Genomic DNA, 21,652 nt, shown 5'->3' with positions numbered 1-21,652 from the left:
CATAAGCTGTAATGTGTTGGAACTACTATTCTTTGCTTAAAATTTCCTTGATGGATGGATATTTAACCAATTATGTCATAAATTGCCTAATTATTTAAAAAAAAATAGTAAGTATTCAAAAACACTTTAAAAAATCTAAATGTGATTAACTATCCTAAAGAGATGAGATAACCATTTTTACAGGATAAAAATAAATCAAACTATATAAAATTAGATTTATTTATGACAGTTACTACCCCCAATCTAAACTTTCTTCAAACAATTTAAGTTTTTTGTGTGCACCAGTCGTATTTTTACTCTCACTTGCTACTGCTGTTTCAAAAATTTTCTTCGTATCGTTTTTATTTTCCGATAACTTTCTTTTTCTTTTAAGGTGTGTTCCTACAGGCGTTCCTGAAAATAATTCAAAATGTAATCTTGACTGCAAAAGTTTAAGCTATCAATAAGAAAAAGTTTTCACTGTAAATTTCAAGTTACCAAATTGATCCAAAGAATGGAATGAGTAGTTTAAGATCAAAATGGTAAAGGTTTGCGAGCGGCTCGATTTTCGAGCGAAGCCTACAAGCTCGAGAGATCGAGCACAATGCTGAAAAATCAAACTCAATCCAAGCTTTTATAATCGTGGTTGCAGGACACGTCTGCAATCAAAAACTCACTCTTTTGCCATGATTACAAATGACCACGATAACGTTTCACGTATCTGCGGGAAATGACGATGATGTTTACACAACCTCAGTAATGTCAAGATTTTGCCGCTATCGCAAAGAATGTTGATTATTTCTACACCACAGTGGGAGATGTCTAAGCTTTTGCCACGATCGTAGAATACAATGATGGTTTACACAACCACAGGTGATGTCTAGGATTTTGCTGCTATTGCAGAGGATGAATATGTTTAAGCAACTGAGGAAGATGTTTAGAATTTTACCGTGATTGCTGAAGACCATGATGTGTCCGTGACAGAAAGAGATATTCAATATTTGGCCGTGATATCAGGAGATGATGATGATTTTTACGTGATGGCAGTGAGCGATGATGTTTCTGTGACCGCTAGTGATAAACAAGGTATTGCCTAAATCGAGGGAGATGATGACAATGTTTCTGTGGCCACGGGAGATGATAATGAGATTATCGCGATCACTGATTGTGATAACAGTATGATAAATGGAAATCACACCAAATATATTAGATTTTTTAATATTTTTCTTCGTCATAAAATATTCACTTACATATCTTTCAAAGATTATTTTTATGCTAATATATTTCAATGTTCAGGATGTGGCATGGAGCACAAGGGCCCTAGGTTTTTAGGATTATTGTTGAGGATAGCAGGCTTATCTGAATAGGAAAAGTCCAAACTAGCACAATAGACACACAACTTAACATTATATAACAAAACACTGCAATATTGCACTGGCATTGACAGAATTTTCAACTAAGGAAGAGAGGTTTTCTTTAGGTCCAATATGGTGGCCAGTGTACATTAGACAGTCTATATTGGGTGGTCTACTCTATATATATGGATTCAAAGAAAACTCTCTTCCTTAGTTCAAAATGCTTTCAGTGACAGTGAAATATTCTATTGTTTTGTGTATATATTGAATGTAAAGTTGGGTGTCTATTATTCTAGTTTGGACTCTTTCCAATTCAGGTAAGCCTCTTATCCTAACAAAAATTCCAAAAAACATTGCAATGTTTACTTTAAATAAAAAATAGTTTAAATATGTCAAGTTATTTATAGTTGGAAGTTATATTTGATATTTAAATATTTTTTTCATTCTTGGACCACACTAATATTCATAAACTTCCTCTTTTTAAATCAAATAAAACTGATTCATTGATAACATTTATTTTAAACTTAGATCATATTTCATAATCCATTCATGAACAATATTAATTAAATTAATCTAAGCTATAAACTGTATTTTTAAATAAAGTTAACTAAATTAGCATATAAAACGGTGTTACATAAAATTCATGTTATAAAAAAGCTCGGGCTCGGCTCGATCGATTGCTCAGGCCTGCATATCTCTACAAATAGTGTAATAGGACTAACTATTTCTTCCCTTACTTTCTAATACAAGTTTTGATCTGTCTCTAATCTGCTTTTAAAAAGCAGATGGATGTAACAAAAAAACTGCAATAAAAATCTTAAGGAAAAAACATTAGGTAACTGCTAACATTAACATTATGCTGTATTTCTGATTACTTAGATCCTTAGATCCAGTTTATTCTCAGTATGAACAAAGAATTAGAAAAAGAATTATCAATACATACCTTTGTCTTCAACCTCTTCTGGTATGGGATCGACGCTTGGTCTTTTGATCGTCAGTCTGAAAGCACAAATTAATGTATCAATTTGAAAACAACATGTGTTGATTACTCGATGGTAAATGAATAATATTTTCAGCAAAAGTTATCCGTTAGGGTGGATATATAAATAAACATGAGGTAATTCTTTGGGCTAAGAAAACAATATATTGTATATAGGACACAAGAGTACTAAAGAAACCAAGCTTACACTTACAACGATCAACTATTAAACTTGGCCTTTGGGTGAGTCCATGTAAAAAGATTGCAACCTCACTTAGCCACAATCTTGTGCCCAAATGTCATTGTCTCCTAATTTTGTTTGTTACACTTTTTTTAAGGGCTTTTGTTTTTATTAAATTTGACTATAGGTCGGCCGCTTAGAAAACGACCTGGGCAAAATTTTTAGCGCATGTTGGGGAGGTATTTTCCCCCTCTCCGCAAATGGCCGTTTTCACAATGCACGACACGACACCAGCACAACACGACACCAGCACGACACCGACACGACGCCGCCACGGTGTCGTGGGAGTTGGAATCCTGTGTTACCAAATGGAACTGCTTAGGCCTACACAATGATATAATAACATTTCATGATGCTCAAATATTGATGCGATTTAGGCTATACAATATTTTTGCAGGACCTATTTTTCTCAAGTTATGAAGAAAGTAATTGTTTACATTTTGATCAGCTGTATAATTTAATTGCTGTTAATATTTATAAAAGGTTAGGGGTGGGGCGGCAGCGGAGTGGGGGAAGAGCCATAGTCTGTCTCACTCCCACAGCTCTGTATTTCTCTTTGCACCAATGCTACGAGGAGCACGCTTTCTAAGCGGGCGACCTACACTATTCAGTTAACTTCGTTGTTTTAAAATTGTGATCTTCCATCTGCAGGTTTTTTAAATTGTATTTTTATGTCTTAGGTCATTTCTCACTAGATCTTGTCGATCTTGAAAAGTCATGTAAAATTGCTTTTACAAATCGCAATAGAAAATGTCTCCACCAATCTCTTAAATAACCTATAAAATTGGTTTGTTTGTTTACTAATCTTTTTTATCTTTTATGTACTTTCTCTCATTTAAGTATTCGATCAAATTCCAGATCCTAATATTTGTACTAATCGTGATGGAAAGTGTCCCCAATAATCTCTTAAAAACTCTAAAATACTAGTTTCCTGGCGACTCACTCTGCGCTCAGTTTCCGGCGGCTGCCCGTGGCTGGTGAGGACGCTTGTAACAGGTTGTGATGAGCGTAGTAGCTACGAACAGTGACGCCTGCAGGTGCAGCAGGTGCCAGAGAGTTCAGCACCTTCAACGCCTGCGACTTGTCACTGAGACTGCAGTAGGCGCTGCGACTGTTGATCCAGGAGACATATACACCACCTGTAGGAAAAAAGCATTACTTGTAACTTGTAATAGCTGTGTGAATATAGCTGGATAGTGAAGTCGTTATGATGCTCGCCTAGTAGTCCAATTCAATCCCGAGAAAATTTACAGTGGACTCCCTCCTATCCGGACTCCTCGGGACCGAGGCCAGTCCGGATAACGGGTTTTCCGGTTAAACCGACGTCCCCAAAATCTCGTTAAAACGGACCATTTAAATGCATACTGTATACAGTATTTGACTTAAATTTAGTAGAGCATTGTATTTACACACGTGATCACTGGTTTCAAATCTTTCCCACAAGAACAGTCGTTTCAGTACCACCCACTTCCTTCCCATCTAGTCCGGTTATTCCTATGTGCTGATAAAAATTGTCCGGTTAAAGAGATGTCATTTACGCGGAGTGTAGACCGGTTAAACCGATGTCCGGTTAAAAGGTGTCCGGATAAGAGGGAGTCTACTGTAGCAGCTTTCTTATGGTTTGAAACTGTACCCAGCTGTTCTTGGGGCTTTTAATGAATGGCAGTCTGTCTTAATCAGTCACAGGCTATCATCTCATCCATTCGACATTCCTTCACTCATATACACTTACACACCGTGTTTCTTCATTTTAGATAACTTATCTACCCCAATAACTTATTTTTTATATCCTCAGGATTAAACCCAATGACAATTTATGGTTGAAACCAAATATACGTAAACATACCTCGTCATACAATACTCAACATGTAAACTTGTAGTAGGCTATATTTTAAATGCTTTCAGTACCGATTATGAGTGAGTTAAAATAACATTGTCTTTAATGGTCCAAACATTGAATCAATTAAATGGTAATCTGCTGATTTAACACAGTAAGGAGAGATATAATATCTAGAAATTTAATTTTTATATCAGCATTAAAAAATCAACATGTTCAGGCAACATAGACTCAAGCCAGCCACCGTTTATGATAGAAATGGTTACCATTTTGTAAATTAAAACATAAAGAGGTGGTATCTTAAGGCTTCAAATAGCTGTGACAACTAACACATCTTGTCTATATCACAGAGAAGTCAGCCAGTATTCACAGTAGACACTTAGCACTTTCGAAGAGATTAGATTCTGAATAGACAGTGATCATATTTGAAAATCCTCACCGTAAGGGCTGAACAGGTTGGATAAGTCTGTGAGTTTCCACTGCTCGGGAAATGTCACGTGGAATACTGCGTCTCTTTTTGGCTCAGCTGGAAACAAAAATATAAATCAAAACTTGTGTGAAAGTTCCTTGGTGGTGTGCAAGCAAAGTCCTAATTTCTCATGGCAAGAATTGTATTTCTTCTCGTGTTTATTCAAGTTGTTTATGAAGCAAAGGAACAATATTCTACAGTAAATGTGAAAATGATACGTTTGACAATGGTTGACTCAAATAATTCCATAAAGGCAAATCCTTTCCAGATTGTTGGTGTTTCGGTAAAAATTTAGGACCCAGACCCCAGCTTAAAAACACTTTCTAAAATGTGAAATTGTGTAAAAAGTATATAAAATAAAGTTTTGGAGGATAATAATTGGAGGGAAAGCAACTCCAGTCCCAAATATTGACTGGAATTTAATAAAACCGACCCTAACAACAGTTTCTCCAAAACCTCAATATACACCAATTTAACAAAATTCCACACTTCAAGAATGTTGGATTCACTACATTGATGTGAAAAATTCACAAAGAATATGCACTCGACATATAATTAACTGTTGTCTTGCTCAAAGATAACCAAAACCGGCACACACGTAGAGCACCATGTCTTGAGTCAAATATCAACAGATAAATGAGCTTAACTTTATCCCTCTTCTAAAAATGCTCCTAAAACATAAACATTACTTAAACTCACCTGTAATGAAGATTTACCTTTTATTTACTTTTTCCATATTACGCTTACAAAAAGAATGAAATTTGAACATTTCGTTTGTAATAAAAGCCAACAAGGCTTTTACTTCACCCCCTTCATTTATATTTACATTTATTTTACCCATTCATGGGTGTCATTGATTTTGAAAACACAGTTGTTCCTTCAATCAATACCAGATTAACAATCTCTTTAAATTGTAAGTGATCTGTCATTAGCTTGATGATTAAAGTAGTTGGGTACCTAATTAAAACAAACAAACGTAGGGTGGACTATAAAAATTAAAAATCTATAATTTACATTTAAATAGGTTGAGAACTCAAAACTTAAACATTTCATAGTTTAAATTTTTTTTTATGACGAAATGGGAACTTACGATCATCTCGTTCCAGGTCAATAAAGCAATCTGACACTTTCATCATGAACAGTCTGTAAACAAAGGAAAATAATTGTAAACAGATTTATTATTTATATACCAGTACAATTCAGACTCTCGCCTTTTCAACCCCCAATGATGATGAGAAATGATGATGATGATGATGATCCCATCACTGTGGGTAATATTCAATGTTTTTCTGTTATTGCGGAAGATGAAGATGATTATGTTTGACTAATTTGATTGATTGATTGATAATTGAGATAATCAGTATTTTCACACTATTGCGGGAAACAATGATCATGTCTCCACAGCCGCGGTGGTTATTTAGGATTTGGATACGATTACGGATGATGATATTCCTGTGACCGCAAAAGATGTTCTACATTTTCCATCATCAAGGGAGATGAGATGATAATTATATTATTGCCATTACCGCTGAGATATTCAAAAATCTGACACAGCCATAAATACAGGGGTTGCTGTAAGATATCCAATTTTGAATTTATATAGAAAATAAATTTTTGTTTAAAAGGTACCGGTATCAAAAATCAAGAAAAGATTTTTCAGCTATTAAGAGAGTATTGAGAATCGATAATTTGTTGTATTAATTTACACATCTCCAATTTAAGATAAACCTATGTTTAATTGTCTTACACTCTTAACAATAAATCAAATGTCTTTAAAATTAAGTTCTTGGGAAGCCCTCAGTCAGGATGGATACAGTAAAAAGTAGCATAGTGCCTGATTTAAAGTGCATCAAATAGAACATTCACCCATCCCATCAACTTGCACTGTTTATTTTATTTAGTAAATACATTACAGACTGTAACGTCATAAACCTTACAATTATCTCAGGTTACTAGTTTGTTGTATTAGCAGTTGTTTTTTAGGTGAACTTCACCCAACTTATGAGTTGCAGACCCAGAATAGACCCCTCGATCTACTGAGCTAGATATACGAACGCTTCAAAAAGCTCGGTAACGGTAACCCATTTGGCCTAACAGTCCTAATATTATGCTCTACCTACTAACAATATTGATTCGTGCCTGATTTAAAGTGCATCAAATAGAACATTCACCCATCCCATCAACTTGCACTGTTTATTTTATTTAGTGAATACATTACAGACTGTAACGTCATAAATCTTACAATTATCTCAGGTTACTGGTTTGTTGTATTAGCAGTTGTTTTTTTAGGTGAACTTCACCCAACTTATGAGTTGCAGACCCAGATGAGACCCCTCAATCTACTGAGCTGGATATACGAACGCTTCAAAAAGCTCGGTAACCCATTTGGCCTAATAGTCCTAATATTATGCCCTACCTACTAACAATATTGATTCGTAGTGTAGTAGTTTACAGTATGTCATACAATTTTCAGCTATCCCAAACCCCAATAAAAGCTGAGCTAAAGTGATGTGTCAAAACAGAATCAAAATCTCAAAAACATAAAAAACTTTGAAAAAGTTGCGGTTTCAAGATTCAATCGGCGAGTTTCGAGATTCTTTAACAGTTTCAAAAAAAGTTTAAAAATCAGGGCACTTTTTTTTTAACTGCTGACATTTTTTGTATCATTCTTTATTATTTTATCATAACAAACACTGTTTATACACAAGCTGGTAGAACAGATAACCATTAACACTAATTAAACAGTTGAAACAGATACTGTAAATAATTGTATTCTGAACTGCAAAAGACATCTTAAATACAGGAACAACATACAATTAATTCAGTTTCATATTGATATTTAAAAAAATATTCACCATTAAATGTTCCAATTAATCTAATATTCACGCATCGAAGTATATAACACAACTGGAACACCGGGTAGATAGGAGATTTGGGATAAAAAGCGCGCCGTCTCAGCAACCTTCCCCCACCACAAAGGTGGACTCGACACAGATATGTCAGTTCCTTAAGCCGTGCACGCGGTTGTTATTACGCTCCTGGCCGTGCATACAATAGGTTGACCGCAATTAAAGTTATATATTCGGAATCTGCATTAACTGCAGAATCTGACAGTATAAATATAATCTAGTTTAAATCATAATTCGAATTTTTACAACTAAAAATGTTAAACAAATATCACTCCTTGACATGAAAAAGTTACTAAGCGAGGACTTTTTTTATTTTTTGGTCAGAAGCAAACTTCAAGCGACAAAATTGTAGCTAATGAGATGATCTTCAGCATATAACCAAGCAATTTCAAATAAAAATTTCTAGTCGTGTGTAATGGAGTAATTAGTAACGCAAAGAGGTTATTTATAAATCGCGCCGTGGGCCGTCCTCCCTGGTTCCGCTGATCTTTACGTTTACGGTACTCCCAGAAACGTTTTGAGTACAACCAATAGTTATATTAAATACATTTTATTACAGGTAACACATACCTAAATACTGTATTATCACCTTCTAGGTAAACTATTTACATACAATGTTACCGTAAATTAAAATATAAAATGTAGACTATATATACAGGGACAGGGACTGTAATCCCCTTTGTTATGTAACAGGGGATTGTGTATTATCTGCTTTGTTTGGTACATAATTAATGAGAAATTTCAAATATTAAGGCTCAGAGCAAATAATTGATAAGGTCATAAATACTAAACCTAGGAAGCATTTAACGTAAGGGCAATAACAAAAATTGAATAATAAATTTACAAATCGAATTGTTAGTAGTGTTCCTTTGACAATATGAGTATTTGCATAATGTTGCAAAGACACAATTAGTAAAAAAGTGTTTCGAGTGTCATTGTTAATCTGTATATGTTTTAAAATTCATATCATCACACATAAGAGAAAAGGGTTTGGTTAATAATACTAAACAGTACCTTTAAGAATATGTTTTACTGCCCACAACCGTGCTTCAATATAGTACAAAGGTTGCATTACATGTTGTGAAACAAAACCAATTTCTTCAATCTCTGCCTTACACATAACTTATTTTTGTTATATTCATTCATAACGTTCCTAGCATTGGAGAAACAAACGGTTTTGTAAAACATTGTTATATTCATTCATAACGTTCCTAGCATTGGAGAAACAAACGGTTTTGTAAAACAGTGTCCCTAAAAGTTTCATTCATGGGCGGCAGCCCCATACCGGTATTGATATTTATCGTCTGCAAATAAATGACATATATGATCATGATCACATCCATAGAATAGTTAGTTGTATTCTATAACTTATATCAACTATTAAAAAAGGTTAAAATTTATTTAGCTTTGCAATGATCGAGTAGCAAAAACATAAAGAGTTGCTGGACTGAGGAGGTTGGTGCGTCATAAAATCAACCTCATCGCGCTATTAATCACTATACTACAAACAAACTACACACTTAATTGTAAATTGCTCGATCACATGTTAAAAATCATCTCTTAAACTACAACTTTGTCGCTTACAGTTTTCTTCTGGCCCAAAAATAAAATACTTCCTCGCATACTAACATTTTCATGTCACAATGTAAAAATTGTTAACTCTTTTTAGCTATGTAAATTCTATTTCAAATCAAAAGTAAAATGTATTTATACCATTACATTCTGCATTTAATGCAGATTACGAATATAAACATTATTGTACTTAATCTTTCTTGTTGAAGGCTAGGAGCGAGTTAACAACTTCGCGCACTATTCGATGAATTGGCTAAAATCCGCTGGGTCCCCCATTGTGGTGCGGGAAGGCTGCCACAACGGCGCACTTTCGTGAACACGTACCTAGCATTCCAGTTGTGTTATTATACTTCGATGTATTCACGTTAATGTTAGTGTCAGGAGTTTCATTTATTTTTCATGTCAGTTGTTTATAAAAAAATATCTTTTTTTAATTTAAAGTTTATCAGTCACATAATAATTTACGTTATTATGTCGGGATAAGTAGTCAATCTCTTTCAGTTTTGACCACATAATGAAAATTTCATCATTTCCTATATTTTTAGCAACCTGTATTTTAGGAGATTGAAGAATCGGGATCCGATATTTTAAAAATTCGGTTTCAGTTTTGAGATTCGAAATTTCTTGTTTTGACCATCTGAGCTATGCTTGCAGAAATAGTTGCTGGTGATGGTTTTGTACCTTATAAAAGCCAATGGAGTCTAAAAGGTTAAGCTAAATTCGTCAGCTTGAGTTATTATATCACAACGAACATTTAATGCATAAAAAACTCCATCTGAGGAGAAGGTAAAAAATAAACACTGCATATTTGCTGAAAATTAAAATATTTTTGAAATTACAACATGCCAGTTTAACACACCTGTTGATAACATCCTTGAGATGAGGAGCGTCTGCTGAGGGAAGTTTCATGTCAGACTTGTTTTTCTTGTGTCTCGCTGCATCAAAATCAAAATTATTCTTAAAATTGATTATGAGGCACACACTATTTACCACTCAGCTGTCCAGCTACCTGAAAAGTTTGAAGCTGGCCAAAGCTCTAAATGTGCTGTCCACACAATGACAGTTCATAATATAAGAACAAGTAGAAGAATGATCATACAAATTTTGCAATCACTTTAAACGTTATTCACATACTATCCAAAATTTAAATTTACAAGAACTGTGAGTCAGATACAAGACCATGGCACTCACCTAAATAGTTGGAGAGAGCAATAGCAATGGTTCCAGTGATGTAGGCGTCAAAACCAGCTTCGTGTTCTTTCTGGTCCAGACGTGAATATGCGTGTTCTCCCTCTGGTTCTAATGGAAGAGGAATAAGAAGAAATTTATATAGGACATAAAGAGACAAAAAGTTAGTATAACTGTGGTTCTGATAGGCTAAACCGCAATTTTAAAATACAATTCAATATCAACTAAATTTTAGGCTAGTGTTTTCTGGTTAGATTGTGTTTCGGTGCCATGAAATTGCAAGAAAAGCAGAACATTTAGAACGGACAGTTCAGATAGTTTGTAAAACTGAGCAAAAGGATAAACAGTTGTCATGATATTTGGAATAATATAATTTAAGCAACCCCACATTACGAAACCAAACCTCCAAAATTTAAGAAACAAACTAAACACACAAAATGTAAAACTTATACCTGGGAAGTATAACTAGCTACAAAAAAATCAAGTTATACCTATCTAAAAAAAATTAAAATAAAGCTACTTCATATGCATTTCATTGTGACCTTAACTTAGTACAAATTTAACCAAGCAACTGTAAAAATATGCTGTGTTTGTAAGTTTGTAGCAATAGATGCATTTTTTTTTTTTCAAACCAAGGAAGTATTATTATGAGTAGGTGTAATTAATTTTAGATACAGACTTGAAGAGTTCAAATTTGACAACATTTTGACTATAATATTGTAGAAAAAATAAGAAGCATAGTAGCATGAGAATAACAGTTGTTAGGAGATAATTTAATAACTTGTTAAGAAAACCGATTTGGAATGATCAATCTTTTATTTTTGTAGCATGGATTTCTATTAATTCCTTTCATAGTGTCCACACCAGTGGCATTCAGTATGAAAGAATTACAAATAAAATCAAAAAGAAAGCTGTTGAAATCCCCCAAGTTCTTTTTTAGATATTCCAAGGATCAAAAATCAAAATAGGTTTGTTTATTCTGAGATTGATACCTTCATAGTAAACATAGTTCTACGGTTAGTATATTAATCTCAAAGTAAATAATATTGTTGTCTTATCACCAAACCAAATCAGAGATAGAACTTTAATCACCTCACTGATTCGCTGGAGACAAAATGTCTCAGTCAAGAGAGAAGCCCGTTTTTACAATTGACTATGTTTATGTGGTTTCCACATCAGTTTCACAATGAGGATGTGGGTTTGGATAATCTCAACTTATGGTTAGTGCCACACTCAAAGGGATGTTATGTGTCGTTATCTTGATCAAGTATAAAAGTGCAGTGTCCAAAACAGTGAAAGACTCAGATAGATTCAAAGTGATAAGGCATTCTACTATATTTATCGATAAGACGCTACTACTGCAGAAGATTTTGAAACATGACTTCATACACCTTTCAGCACCGTCAAAGTTTGGGAAGACCACAAACTTGCAGATGATCAAGCTGTTTTTGGGGAACACTGAACCTAAGAGGGATGTGGTGGATTACTTTGTGGGAACCAAAATTTGGGAAGAACAAAATTTTGTGTTGAAACATATGTGTCAACATCCGACCATTTACTACAATTTGAAACCAAACGAACTGGTGGCCAGCCATCGAGACATTGTTGAGGGACTTAAAACATCAGTGAAACATTCTTTCCAAGAGCATTCGTATTTACTAAATTCCACTCATTTTGGAAACACTTCAAAGATTAAGTTTCAAAAATACCTTGACTGTGAGGTAAAAGAATTTGAAACCGGTTTAAACTTTTTGTCCTCCCTCCTTCACTTTCACTACCAAAAGAACGTGACAATTTTGATAGATAATTTTGATTCTTATTTAACAAAAACGATATTTCAAGCAGACCTTGACCCTACTGTTGTTTCTGAGATACTGTTTAGAATTTTAGACAATACTGTGAATTTGAACACAAATGTGGAACGAACAATTATTTTCAATTCAATGTCTTACAAGTTAGGTTCACAATTTTCTGGTCCTTACAAGTTCAAAACATTCAAATTCATGGAGGATTGTGAATTTGCTCCTTTCTTTGGTTTTACACAAGTTGAAACCAGCGAACTTTTGGAAAGGTTTCATTTAAGTGGTGCAATTCACAACGTAACAAAGTGGTACGGAGGTTACAAGTCTTTACAAAATGGATGTGAAGTGTTAAACCCCTGGTCTGTGTTATCCTACATTAGACATAAAAGATTTGATGTCTACTGGATCACGAAAAAAACAAGAAATATACTATTTAGGTATTTGTTTCCACACTATGTAATGAGGGACTCTGTGATACCTAAACTTTTGAAAGGGGGCAACATTACAATTATGAGGATACAAACACTTACTCAATATGAGGTAGAAATGCTTAAAGAGTTCAACACCGAATCTAACACAGTTCCAGACAATGTCAAAGAGTATTACTTACTTCTACAATACTTTTTGGAAACCGGATACCTTTCTTTTATCTCAAAACATAGTAAAGTAATGCCCCAAACTAAAATCAAACTACCTAATAGAGAAATGAAAACAGTTTTTGAACTTATTCACCAACGACTGACTGCTTCATACGATGATTATTATTCAGAATAAGTAATTTTGAAATGTAAATATAAATGCCTTTTTATAAAATAGTAAACTTTTTATAAAATATCCACGTGTTATTAATTTACATTTAAACCAGCCCTTTCAACATTTCAACAGTACTTTATGGTTTACAGTAGATAGGTATGGTCTGTTAGTTTAATTGCTATAGTGATTAATTGTGAGTATAACTGGATCATTTTCAATACACGTATGTTTGTATTAAAAGTACAACCAACTTCTTGTTTGTTTGCTTTATTACATAATGTTCAATAAACTATCACAGACCACTTGGCCAAAAATATTTTTGTGTGTACGGTAGCATATTTATTGAACTATTTATTGTTATAAGATTTGTTATAAGTAACACTTTCCAAACCCTTAATCTTGTTACTACCTTCTAAATATCCTTTTGGTTAAAGGAAAACTCTAGAAAAGAGGATCCAAAGAAAGCCAAAAAACCAGGTAGTGGACTTGAGTAAAAGACACAGTAATTTACAAAGTCCACCACCTGACTTTCTACAGTCCCCATCATAGAAGAAGGTCCACAAAATACTCCAATACAAACGGCTGTGATTTTGACAACTTCATTATATTTTATCTCTAATTAATATTTGTTATGACTTAAGTTTAATTCGACTCACCAACAGTCAACAGCGTAAATGGAGGCTCGCTGACAGTGGTCAACAAATGTGAGAGAACACTTGACGGAACTTTATCACACAGAGGTCTAGTGGCGCACATGAACTTTGTATCTAGAATGCTGCGAACATTGGTACGGTTAAAAAATATAGCATTGAAAACACAGCTGAATTTATCTTTTATAATAATCATCAAGAATATTATTTCTATAAGAAATTGGCTATATAGCTCGTACGGCTAAAATATGAAAACTCAAATTAACTTCCCAAATGTCGTCTTGGATGATGATGTTATTTTGTCAAAATTTTCAATTTTTGACAAGATATATGAGGTCATAATTTGTGACAGAAAGTCTTGAGCCGGACCCGTCCGGCTGCCATGTAGAACCGACGCACGTGACACCAAAAGTAATCCTTAGTTTATATTGTAAACGGTTGTTGTCCGTATCTCCTTGTTCATCTTCAGTGAGAAAGTCATCAATCCGTAAAGAATTAGCCACAATCATTCACGATTGCACAACACTTAAGTCATATAACACACTAAAGCACAAACACATACACACAAATAACAAAAAACCGTGCACGACAGGAACGACGCCACCCGAGGAAACACAAAGGCCTTATTAATACAGCAAAAAGAAAAACAAGATCCTTTGTCGAAAGCTCAGCTCATACCAAGGCAATAATTTTGTTGTGATGCTTTGACGAGTATACTGGTTGCGCGCCGCTTGGGAGCGCCAGCGATGACGAGATAACCCGTCACCCGCATTGAACATGTTAACTGGCAATTGGGGTTATCCTAGTTTTGGTCCTGTGAGGGACGATTTGAGAGGGGATGTACTAGTAAGTAAATGGTAAGTAGAACTTAAAAGCAAAAAATATAGTGTTAACCGTTTACATTGATAGATTTTCTCATGCTTAACAACAAATTGTGATAATGTATACAAATTATTAGATTATGTAAAATTCAAATCATGACAAACCCATAGCCACTAGTTTGTAACATTTGTTAACTGTCTTTTCTTCTCATTGTGTTGAGTCAGCAGCAGACTTCTTTACAATAGAATATTTTTAATATTCCTCTTAAAACAAACTAGAGTGGATGATTTAAACACTGTTGTAGAATTCACCTTGCAAATATCAAGTCCTATCTACTAAACTCCCTTCGGGCTGCAGGATCCAGACCGGAACACTTTACCATAACTTCAGCTTAGCCGAGTGTCTTTTGCCCTGATAGGGCACATTCTTCAACATAATGAATCACAGAAATCACCCAGGCAACCCTTATCTCGCTTTGTACAAAGGCCTTCTTTAATATAAAGCTACCGACTCTGATTTGTCATTTCCATTCATAACACTCACAACGGAATCTGGAGCAAACCCCCTCAGCCCTCACCATTGATATTGCTGTTCTCTGTCCATCAAATCGCCTGCTTTCAAAGAAAGTGTGATTAGCATCATCGTCCCCCTCCGACAATAAGAGAAACACGACTGACCTTACTTCCCCCATCACCTGAAGGTACTTTTTGCAGTAGGCGAGACTTGTCAGGAACTGACTCAAAGAAATATCGATCGCCAGCTCGAGTCTGTGGCTCATCTCATCATCCATTTATTGACCAAATCATCATTTGATCAATTGAATCAGAGCCAACTACAAAGTCCTCAAAATTATGACAGCAGCTACCCTACTCAATGGTCGTAGTTCTATGAATATACTCACTATGGAAAGACACTATGGAGAATCTCCTTAAATTCGAGATAGCTGTCTGGCAGTGGCTCACAGAATCTGTGGATCATATGGCAGAGGTCTAGCAGCATGTTGTGGCCCACTATCAGCTTGCGCTGCGAACAGAGAAAGGTTAATCAAAGTAATTGTTGTGATTCAAGTAGAATAAATAAATAAGGGGTGTATGAATAGTGATTTTTGTGTTTGAAACCAAGAGATCAAATCTGAGTCTAAGACTAACACACAAGCATTAATTTATCCATGTTTTGCCTCCTGGATTGATAAAGATTAATAATGATAATAGGTTATAATTTACGTCTTCAATCCAAAGTAGTCTTTTATGATTACTATAGTTTCGGGGCTAACAGCTCCATTGTCAAATCTTCACACGGCCAGTGACCACCAGTACATAATTTTTGACGTCCTGGATGGTCATCAGAGACAAGTGGCAGCGTTTCGTCAAGTGCCCGTTCGATGGAACATTAAAAAACTGGACGTGGCAAAATTCAATGGAGCCATCCTACGAAGAACGCCGGTGGTTCATCCTGCAACTGGCGTGCCTCACGCAGAGGCGTTAGTTGCATCCACGATAAAACTGATTGTCTCGGCCTGCGATGAGTCTATGCCTCGCAGGAGATACCGGTGCAATAAGCGTCCTGTGTACTGGTGGACTGCCGAGATTGCGGAATTGCGTCGAGTGGCATTGAGGGCCAGAAGACTTGCTACCAGGGCTAGAGAACCCCTAGACAGACGGCGTAAGTCGGATGCTTATAGGGTGCTAGGAGGTATCTTCGTCGAGCCATCAAATCAGAGTAAGCGCAGTTGCTGGGATAAATTAAGGGACGATGTTGATTCCAACCCGTGGGGCCTGGGTTACAAACTTGTAACCAAGAAACTTGGAACCCGCTCTCCACCTTCCGTCATGGACAGGGTCACTATGGAGAGGATAGTCGAGTCCCTTTTCCCGGCTCACGCGTTGCGCCCACTGCGGGATTATGGAAGGGTGGACGACGTCCCACTTTTCAGCCCTGAAGAGCTGGTAGCGGCCGTCATATCCCTGAAGAACAACAAGGCTCCTGGTCCCGATGGGGTGCCCGGTGAAGTCCTCAAGAAGGTTTTGACTACCAACCCCTTGATCCTTTTGAGCATGTACAACGCCTGCCTGGTTGAAGGGGTTTTCCCCTTGTGCTGGAAGACATCTAGGCTTGTGCTTGTTGGGAAGGGCAAGGGAGACCCAGATCTGCTATCCTCTTACAGACCTCTGTGTATGTTGGATACGGCTGGCAAAGTCCTCGAGAAATTGATCCGTTCCCGGCTAAATTTAGCCGTTGTCGCTGCGGGGGACCTCTCCCCTCGTCAGTATGGATTCAGGATGGGGCGATCAACGATTGATGCGATTGAGGAGGTGAAGCAAGCTGTGATGAGAGCTGAGGATTTTACCCACTACTCTCGCAGGGTTGTGCTGCTCGTAACGCTCGATGTGCGAAATGCATTTAATTCGGCGAGGTGGTGCGATATGCTGGATGCTCTGGAGAACACCTTCCACGTGCCGGCATACCTCATACGCATCATAGAGGATTATCTCCGGTTTCGCCTCCTAACGTATGACACTGCGGAGGGCCCGCGGACGATGAGTGTCACTTCTGGTGCTGCCCAAGGTTCCATACTCGGCCCAGACCTCTGGAACGTCGCTTATGACAGCCTTCTGAGGTCTGAAATGCCTGAGGAAACGGTCTTGGTTGGGTACGCAGACGACGTTGCAGCTTTGATAGCTGCACGTAGCGTTGAGCTGGCTCAGCTAAAGCTAAACCGAGTTATGCGTACCATAAACGCATGGATGGCAGACCACGGTCTCTCGCTTGCTCTGAGCAAAACCGAGATCGTGATTTTGACAAAAAAACGGATTGACACCATCGTGCCGTTGAGGGTTGGAGCCGTCGAGGTTCAAACTGTTCGTTCTGCCAAGTATCTTGGGGTCATGGTAGACAGCAAGCTTAGCTGGCGGGATCAGATCTTCCGTACAGCGGACAAGGCTGCTAGGGTGGTTTCTTCTCTTAGCCGGTTGATGGCCAATGTCGGAGGGCCTCGGTCCAGTCGTAGAAGGCTGTTAATGTCTTCGGTCCAGTCGTAGAAGGCTGTTAATGTCTTCGGTCCAGTCCATACTCTTGTACGGTGCGGAGGTGTGGGCAGACGCACTAAATAAGGAGGCATACAGGATGCGGCTCGCCCGAGTGCAGCGTCAGGCAGCACTGAGGGTAGCATCTGCCTACCGAACAGTGTCCGAGCCCGCCGTCCTGGTGATTTCTGGAGTCATCCCCGTCAAACTTTTGGCGGCGGAGAGAAAGGCAATTTACCGGCGCCGTGGGGAGGACGAGGCACGAACAGAGGAACGCACCCGCACCTACCAGCTGTGGCAGGAGGGCTGGGAACAGGAGACACGGGGACTCTGGACCAGGCGACTGATACAGCAAGTCCAACCTTGGGTTGATCGGCGGTACGGAGAGGTGGACTTCTACCTCACCCAATTTCTGACGGGACACGGCTTTTTCCGGTCGTACCTGTTCAGGATGGGCAAAGCCATGTCACCCGACTGCATATACTGCCCAGGCATTCTCGATGATGTGGAACATACATTTTTCCACTGCCAGCGCTGGGAAAGGCCCCACCTGGAGGCTCAACAATTGATAGGACTGCTGTCGGTGGACACGGTCATACCGATTATGACGGAGGGTGAGGACAATTGGACCTGTGTGTCACATTATATCCAGGGTATTCTCCGCGCCAAGAAGATCGACCTTGACCGGGATGCGGTGTAGGTCATTAAGAATCTAAATGCCAGAAACTGTGCGAGCCCTGAGGGCTTAGGTCACATGTTGGCCTGACTTGAAGTAATGTGACAAACAATTCCAGGTCTGTGTCCAACAGAGTAGAGGGGGTTTTTTAGTGAGTAGTCTGATAATTTTCAGGAGTCTCACACTACAGGCTGGCTACCTGTTTGCGTAAAAGCATTTTCCCTCCTCTCCCTAAAAAAAAAAAAAAATTTCAAATCTTCTTGTCTTTGTTAAATTACTGTGAATAGCATTGGTCATATTGAAGATCACATGTAGACATACACTCACACTCGAAACATTAATATATACAAGTGACATTGAAAATTTGTATTTTGGCCGGCCTAAACAAAAATGATTAACGTAGTGGTTGTACGGACTGGTACACTGACTGACTGATTCATGTTATCCGATACCCTAGAGACGTTGACCTTGGCTTTGGGGGAGGGGGGAGATCAGCTGTTTGTCACTATTTCTATTGTTCAATGATTCAATGCGATCGAACAGAAAGTTGGAGTTGAAAGTTAGTTTTTCATTTAACACATCATTTGGCGATTTTTTGAAAGCTTTATAAATTTCGTAGCTTTCTAGGACGTTCCATCACAGGGCCTTTATTACATTTATGTACAATTTTTAATCCTCCATTGGAACTTTTTATGGAATGGTTTTCTTTCTGCAGGTGTTCGGCAATCTTAGAACGCTGTGAATGCAATTTAGGTTTAGGGAGATGTTCGTTAAACCTTTGTCTAAAGGATCGACCTGATTGTCCTATGTACATACTAGGGCAGTCATTGCAATTTATTTTATAGACACCCAAGTCCTCCAAGTTGTTATTGATATTATTACGCCGATACGTGTTTAAATGATGTTCTATCTTAATTGAGGTTTTGCATGCCAGGGTGATATTTTTATTTTGTTTCCTAAGTTCATTTTTCATAGTGAAGTGGAGGACATTGCCATATTCAATTGATACGAACTTTTGACCAGACTTGTCAGATTCTAGTTTAACGGTTCTGGATTTCTGTGGAAGCCGATCTTCTGAAGAAAGACGTCGTTAACTTGCAGTCTTGAATATTGAAGGAGAACTAACTGCTAAACCCCCTGGTCTAGTTCAGTTATTGATTCATTTTCAAGGTTTAAATCAATAACACTTTTCATTGAACACTTTAAGTCAGATCCACTTACTTTTTTGTACTTACATTTTTTGTTTTGAATCATTTAGCTTTAAAATAAAACAGTTTTGTAAATAAATTAATTTATGATTGTATATCTGAATAAGAGTTTTCAATGAAAAGCGTTATAAGAACCCTTGTACAGACGTTGTTGTGGGCCGTTTACGCGTCGCAAAACGCAATTATGACTCTTCTGATTGGATACAACAACGTTGCATACCATGTATGCAAAACAGAATCGTGTTTTGCATGAAAACGGCAAAACAAAAACGGCTGTAATCAAGGGTTCAATCAAAATGTTATTAGAATTGTTGATGCAGCATGTAATTGCCGATTACTTTTCTACAAAAACAGCTGGCAGAGCATGTGGAGTAATCTTAGTGTGGTTGGTCAGCGCGCTGATGAGGGAGGGGGAAGGGGCGGCTAACTTTACTGCCTAGAGGCGGCTGATAGTTAAATACGTCCCCGGCTTAAACCACTATGGTTAAAGACTTAACGATATTCTATCTCGTCTAGGAATAGGCCTAATTTGAGTAATCAACAATAGGATAGGAATTTCACTGTTATTGTAACATTCTGGCTTTGAAACATGTTCACAGTATTCAAACCTATCATAGAAGTTTATATCTGAAGTAGGCCTACTAGTAATTTGAAAACAATAGATATCCATACTCCTGAGATTAACTACTTACTGATTGTGATATGAGTTTGATGACAGTGGAGAACCCTACAGCATCATCTATGCTTGCCTCTTCTTCCTCCATCTTCTTTTTCTCCTCTTCGGCTTTCTGTTCCTCTGTCAATGGGTGTTTCACCACCATAACTCCGTTCTTGGTCTCCACGTGCATCTCATCAGTAGAGTATCGCTTGTGGATCTCTTGATAGACCAGTTTACGGATAAATGCCGTCGTCTGCGGCAAAACCAACTCTTGCCCCCCTTGTTTGGTGGATAGAAAGTCCACTATGAGGTTTCTGAAAAAGAAAATGCTTTATATTTTTACTTTCAGCCTGCTCGGAACTTCAGCAAAGCCCAATTACTGAGCTAAGTCTAAATGTAAACTTTATTGCAAGGATAACGGAAATGTTGCTAAAATAGAGTAAAAAAGGCTAGGCCTACATAAAAGAATAGGTCATTTTATAGTCTTCAAGGTCTTATTCAGTGTTATTATTGGATGATGCATTGGCGGGATCTTATTAAGATAAAATATAAAACACTGTGACAGATAACGGGTTAAACGTAAAATAAAGCCAATAGCTGGATTTCGTGAGTGGGGTTTATAATATTTGCTTAACCTATTGACACAGGAATATTCTTTAATTTCTCTTTTATTTATTTTTTTAGGTTATGTTATGATGTTTTATGTCTGTTATCATTTAAGTATTTCAACACAATATGTACGAGGTGTTAGCCCGTCCTACGTACGGGAGTAGTCAGTTAAAACTGTGTAGGCCTATAATTTAGAACAGCTAGTTTACACGTATATAAAGAAAAATTTTATTGCAGCCTACAGTAGAAAGATCAATTGAGAAGTGTATAGGCCTAGTCAACGATACCACCTTCCATAGCATACCTGCCTCTTCCATAATTATTATCAGCAAAACACAATTACTATACACAATTTCCAGTAGGTCTGAATAGAAACGACCTAAAATAAAACGATAATATCCAATAAAATTCACAGTACACATAATTTAACTTTGGTGTCCTAACATCAAAACTAATCGTCACACCTATCCTTTATATCAATTTCACTGCATTAATTGCTAAATAAATAAAGAAAAGTAAAAACAACAACAGTTTGTTTTGAAACAGCTGTTTGGTTCAAATAACATTCATTTGAAAAAAAGAACTGGTCACATGTAGCAGGAATATAAAAAGTAAACACGCTAGTAAAGCTAATGACGTAATTGTCAATGTTTATCATCCATACCGTTATCAGTTCTATCCTTGATAATTACCCACCCTCGTTCAATAAACGTACATCGTAATTTCCCATATTAGTTAATTCAAACTACAATATATTCATAGTTGAAATAAAAGTAATATTTTCACGTTTGGGGGCGCTGATATAGGCACCCCCAAACGAAACGTAACCACAACTGAACACGATTTCATAAAAAGATGGTTTGTCTAATTGCAGTATCCTAGGTCAATTTTGACGTTGTGTTCAATCTGTCATCCATCTGTT

The 21,652-nt window shown here is 37.1% G+C and overlaps 1 protein-coding gene across 1 annotated transcript in view; it reads right to left on the bottom strand.

Annotated features, from left to right (window-relative positions):
• Window positions 1–201: 201 nt before the first annotated feature.
• The window catches only part of LOC128999439 (poly(A)-specific ribonuclease PARN-like), a 37,474-nt gene continuing 16,023 nt past the window's right edge, over window positions 202–21,652 (bottom strand). Inside the window, exons 5-14 of the mRNA XM_054425960.1 lie at window positions 20,156–20,435; window positions 15,458–15,579; window positions 13,741–13,859; window positions 10,533–10,640; window positions 10,201–10,276; window positions 5,951–6,003; window positions 4,831–4,917; window positions 3,498–3,693; window positions 2,278–2,333; window positions 202–393 (exon numbers count right to left, since the gene is read on the bottom strand). Coding sequence (XP_054281935.1) covers window positions 233–393; window positions 2,278–2,333; window positions 3,498–3,693; window positions 4,831–4,917; window positions 5,951–6,003; window positions 10,201–10,276; window positions 10,533–10,640; window positions 13,741–13,859; window positions 15,458–15,579; window positions 20,156–20,435 — 1,258 coding nt within the window. The 3' untranslated portion in view covers window positions 202–232. The remainder of the gene's footprint in view (window positions 394–2,277; window positions 2,334–3,497; window positions 3,694–4,830; window positions 4,918–5,950; window positions 6,004–10,200; window positions 10,277–10,532; window positions 10,641–13,740; window positions 13,860–15,457; window positions 15,580–20,155; window positions 20,436–21,652) is intronic.

This window comes from Macrosteles quadrilineatus, unplaced genomic scaffold, assembly GCF_028750875.1.
Source record: "Macrosteles quadrilineatus isolate MER2022 unplaced genomic scaffold, UCM_ALF_1.0 Scaffold_8__2_contigs__length_117827958, whole genome shotgun sequence".
Lineage (NCBI taxonomy): Eukaryota > Metazoa > Arthropoda > Insecta > Hemiptera > Cicadellidae > Macrosteles > Macrosteles quadrilineatus.
The sequence above is the reverse complement of the archived record's forward strand: the minus strand, read 5'-3'. Positions and strand labels throughout refer to the sequence as shown.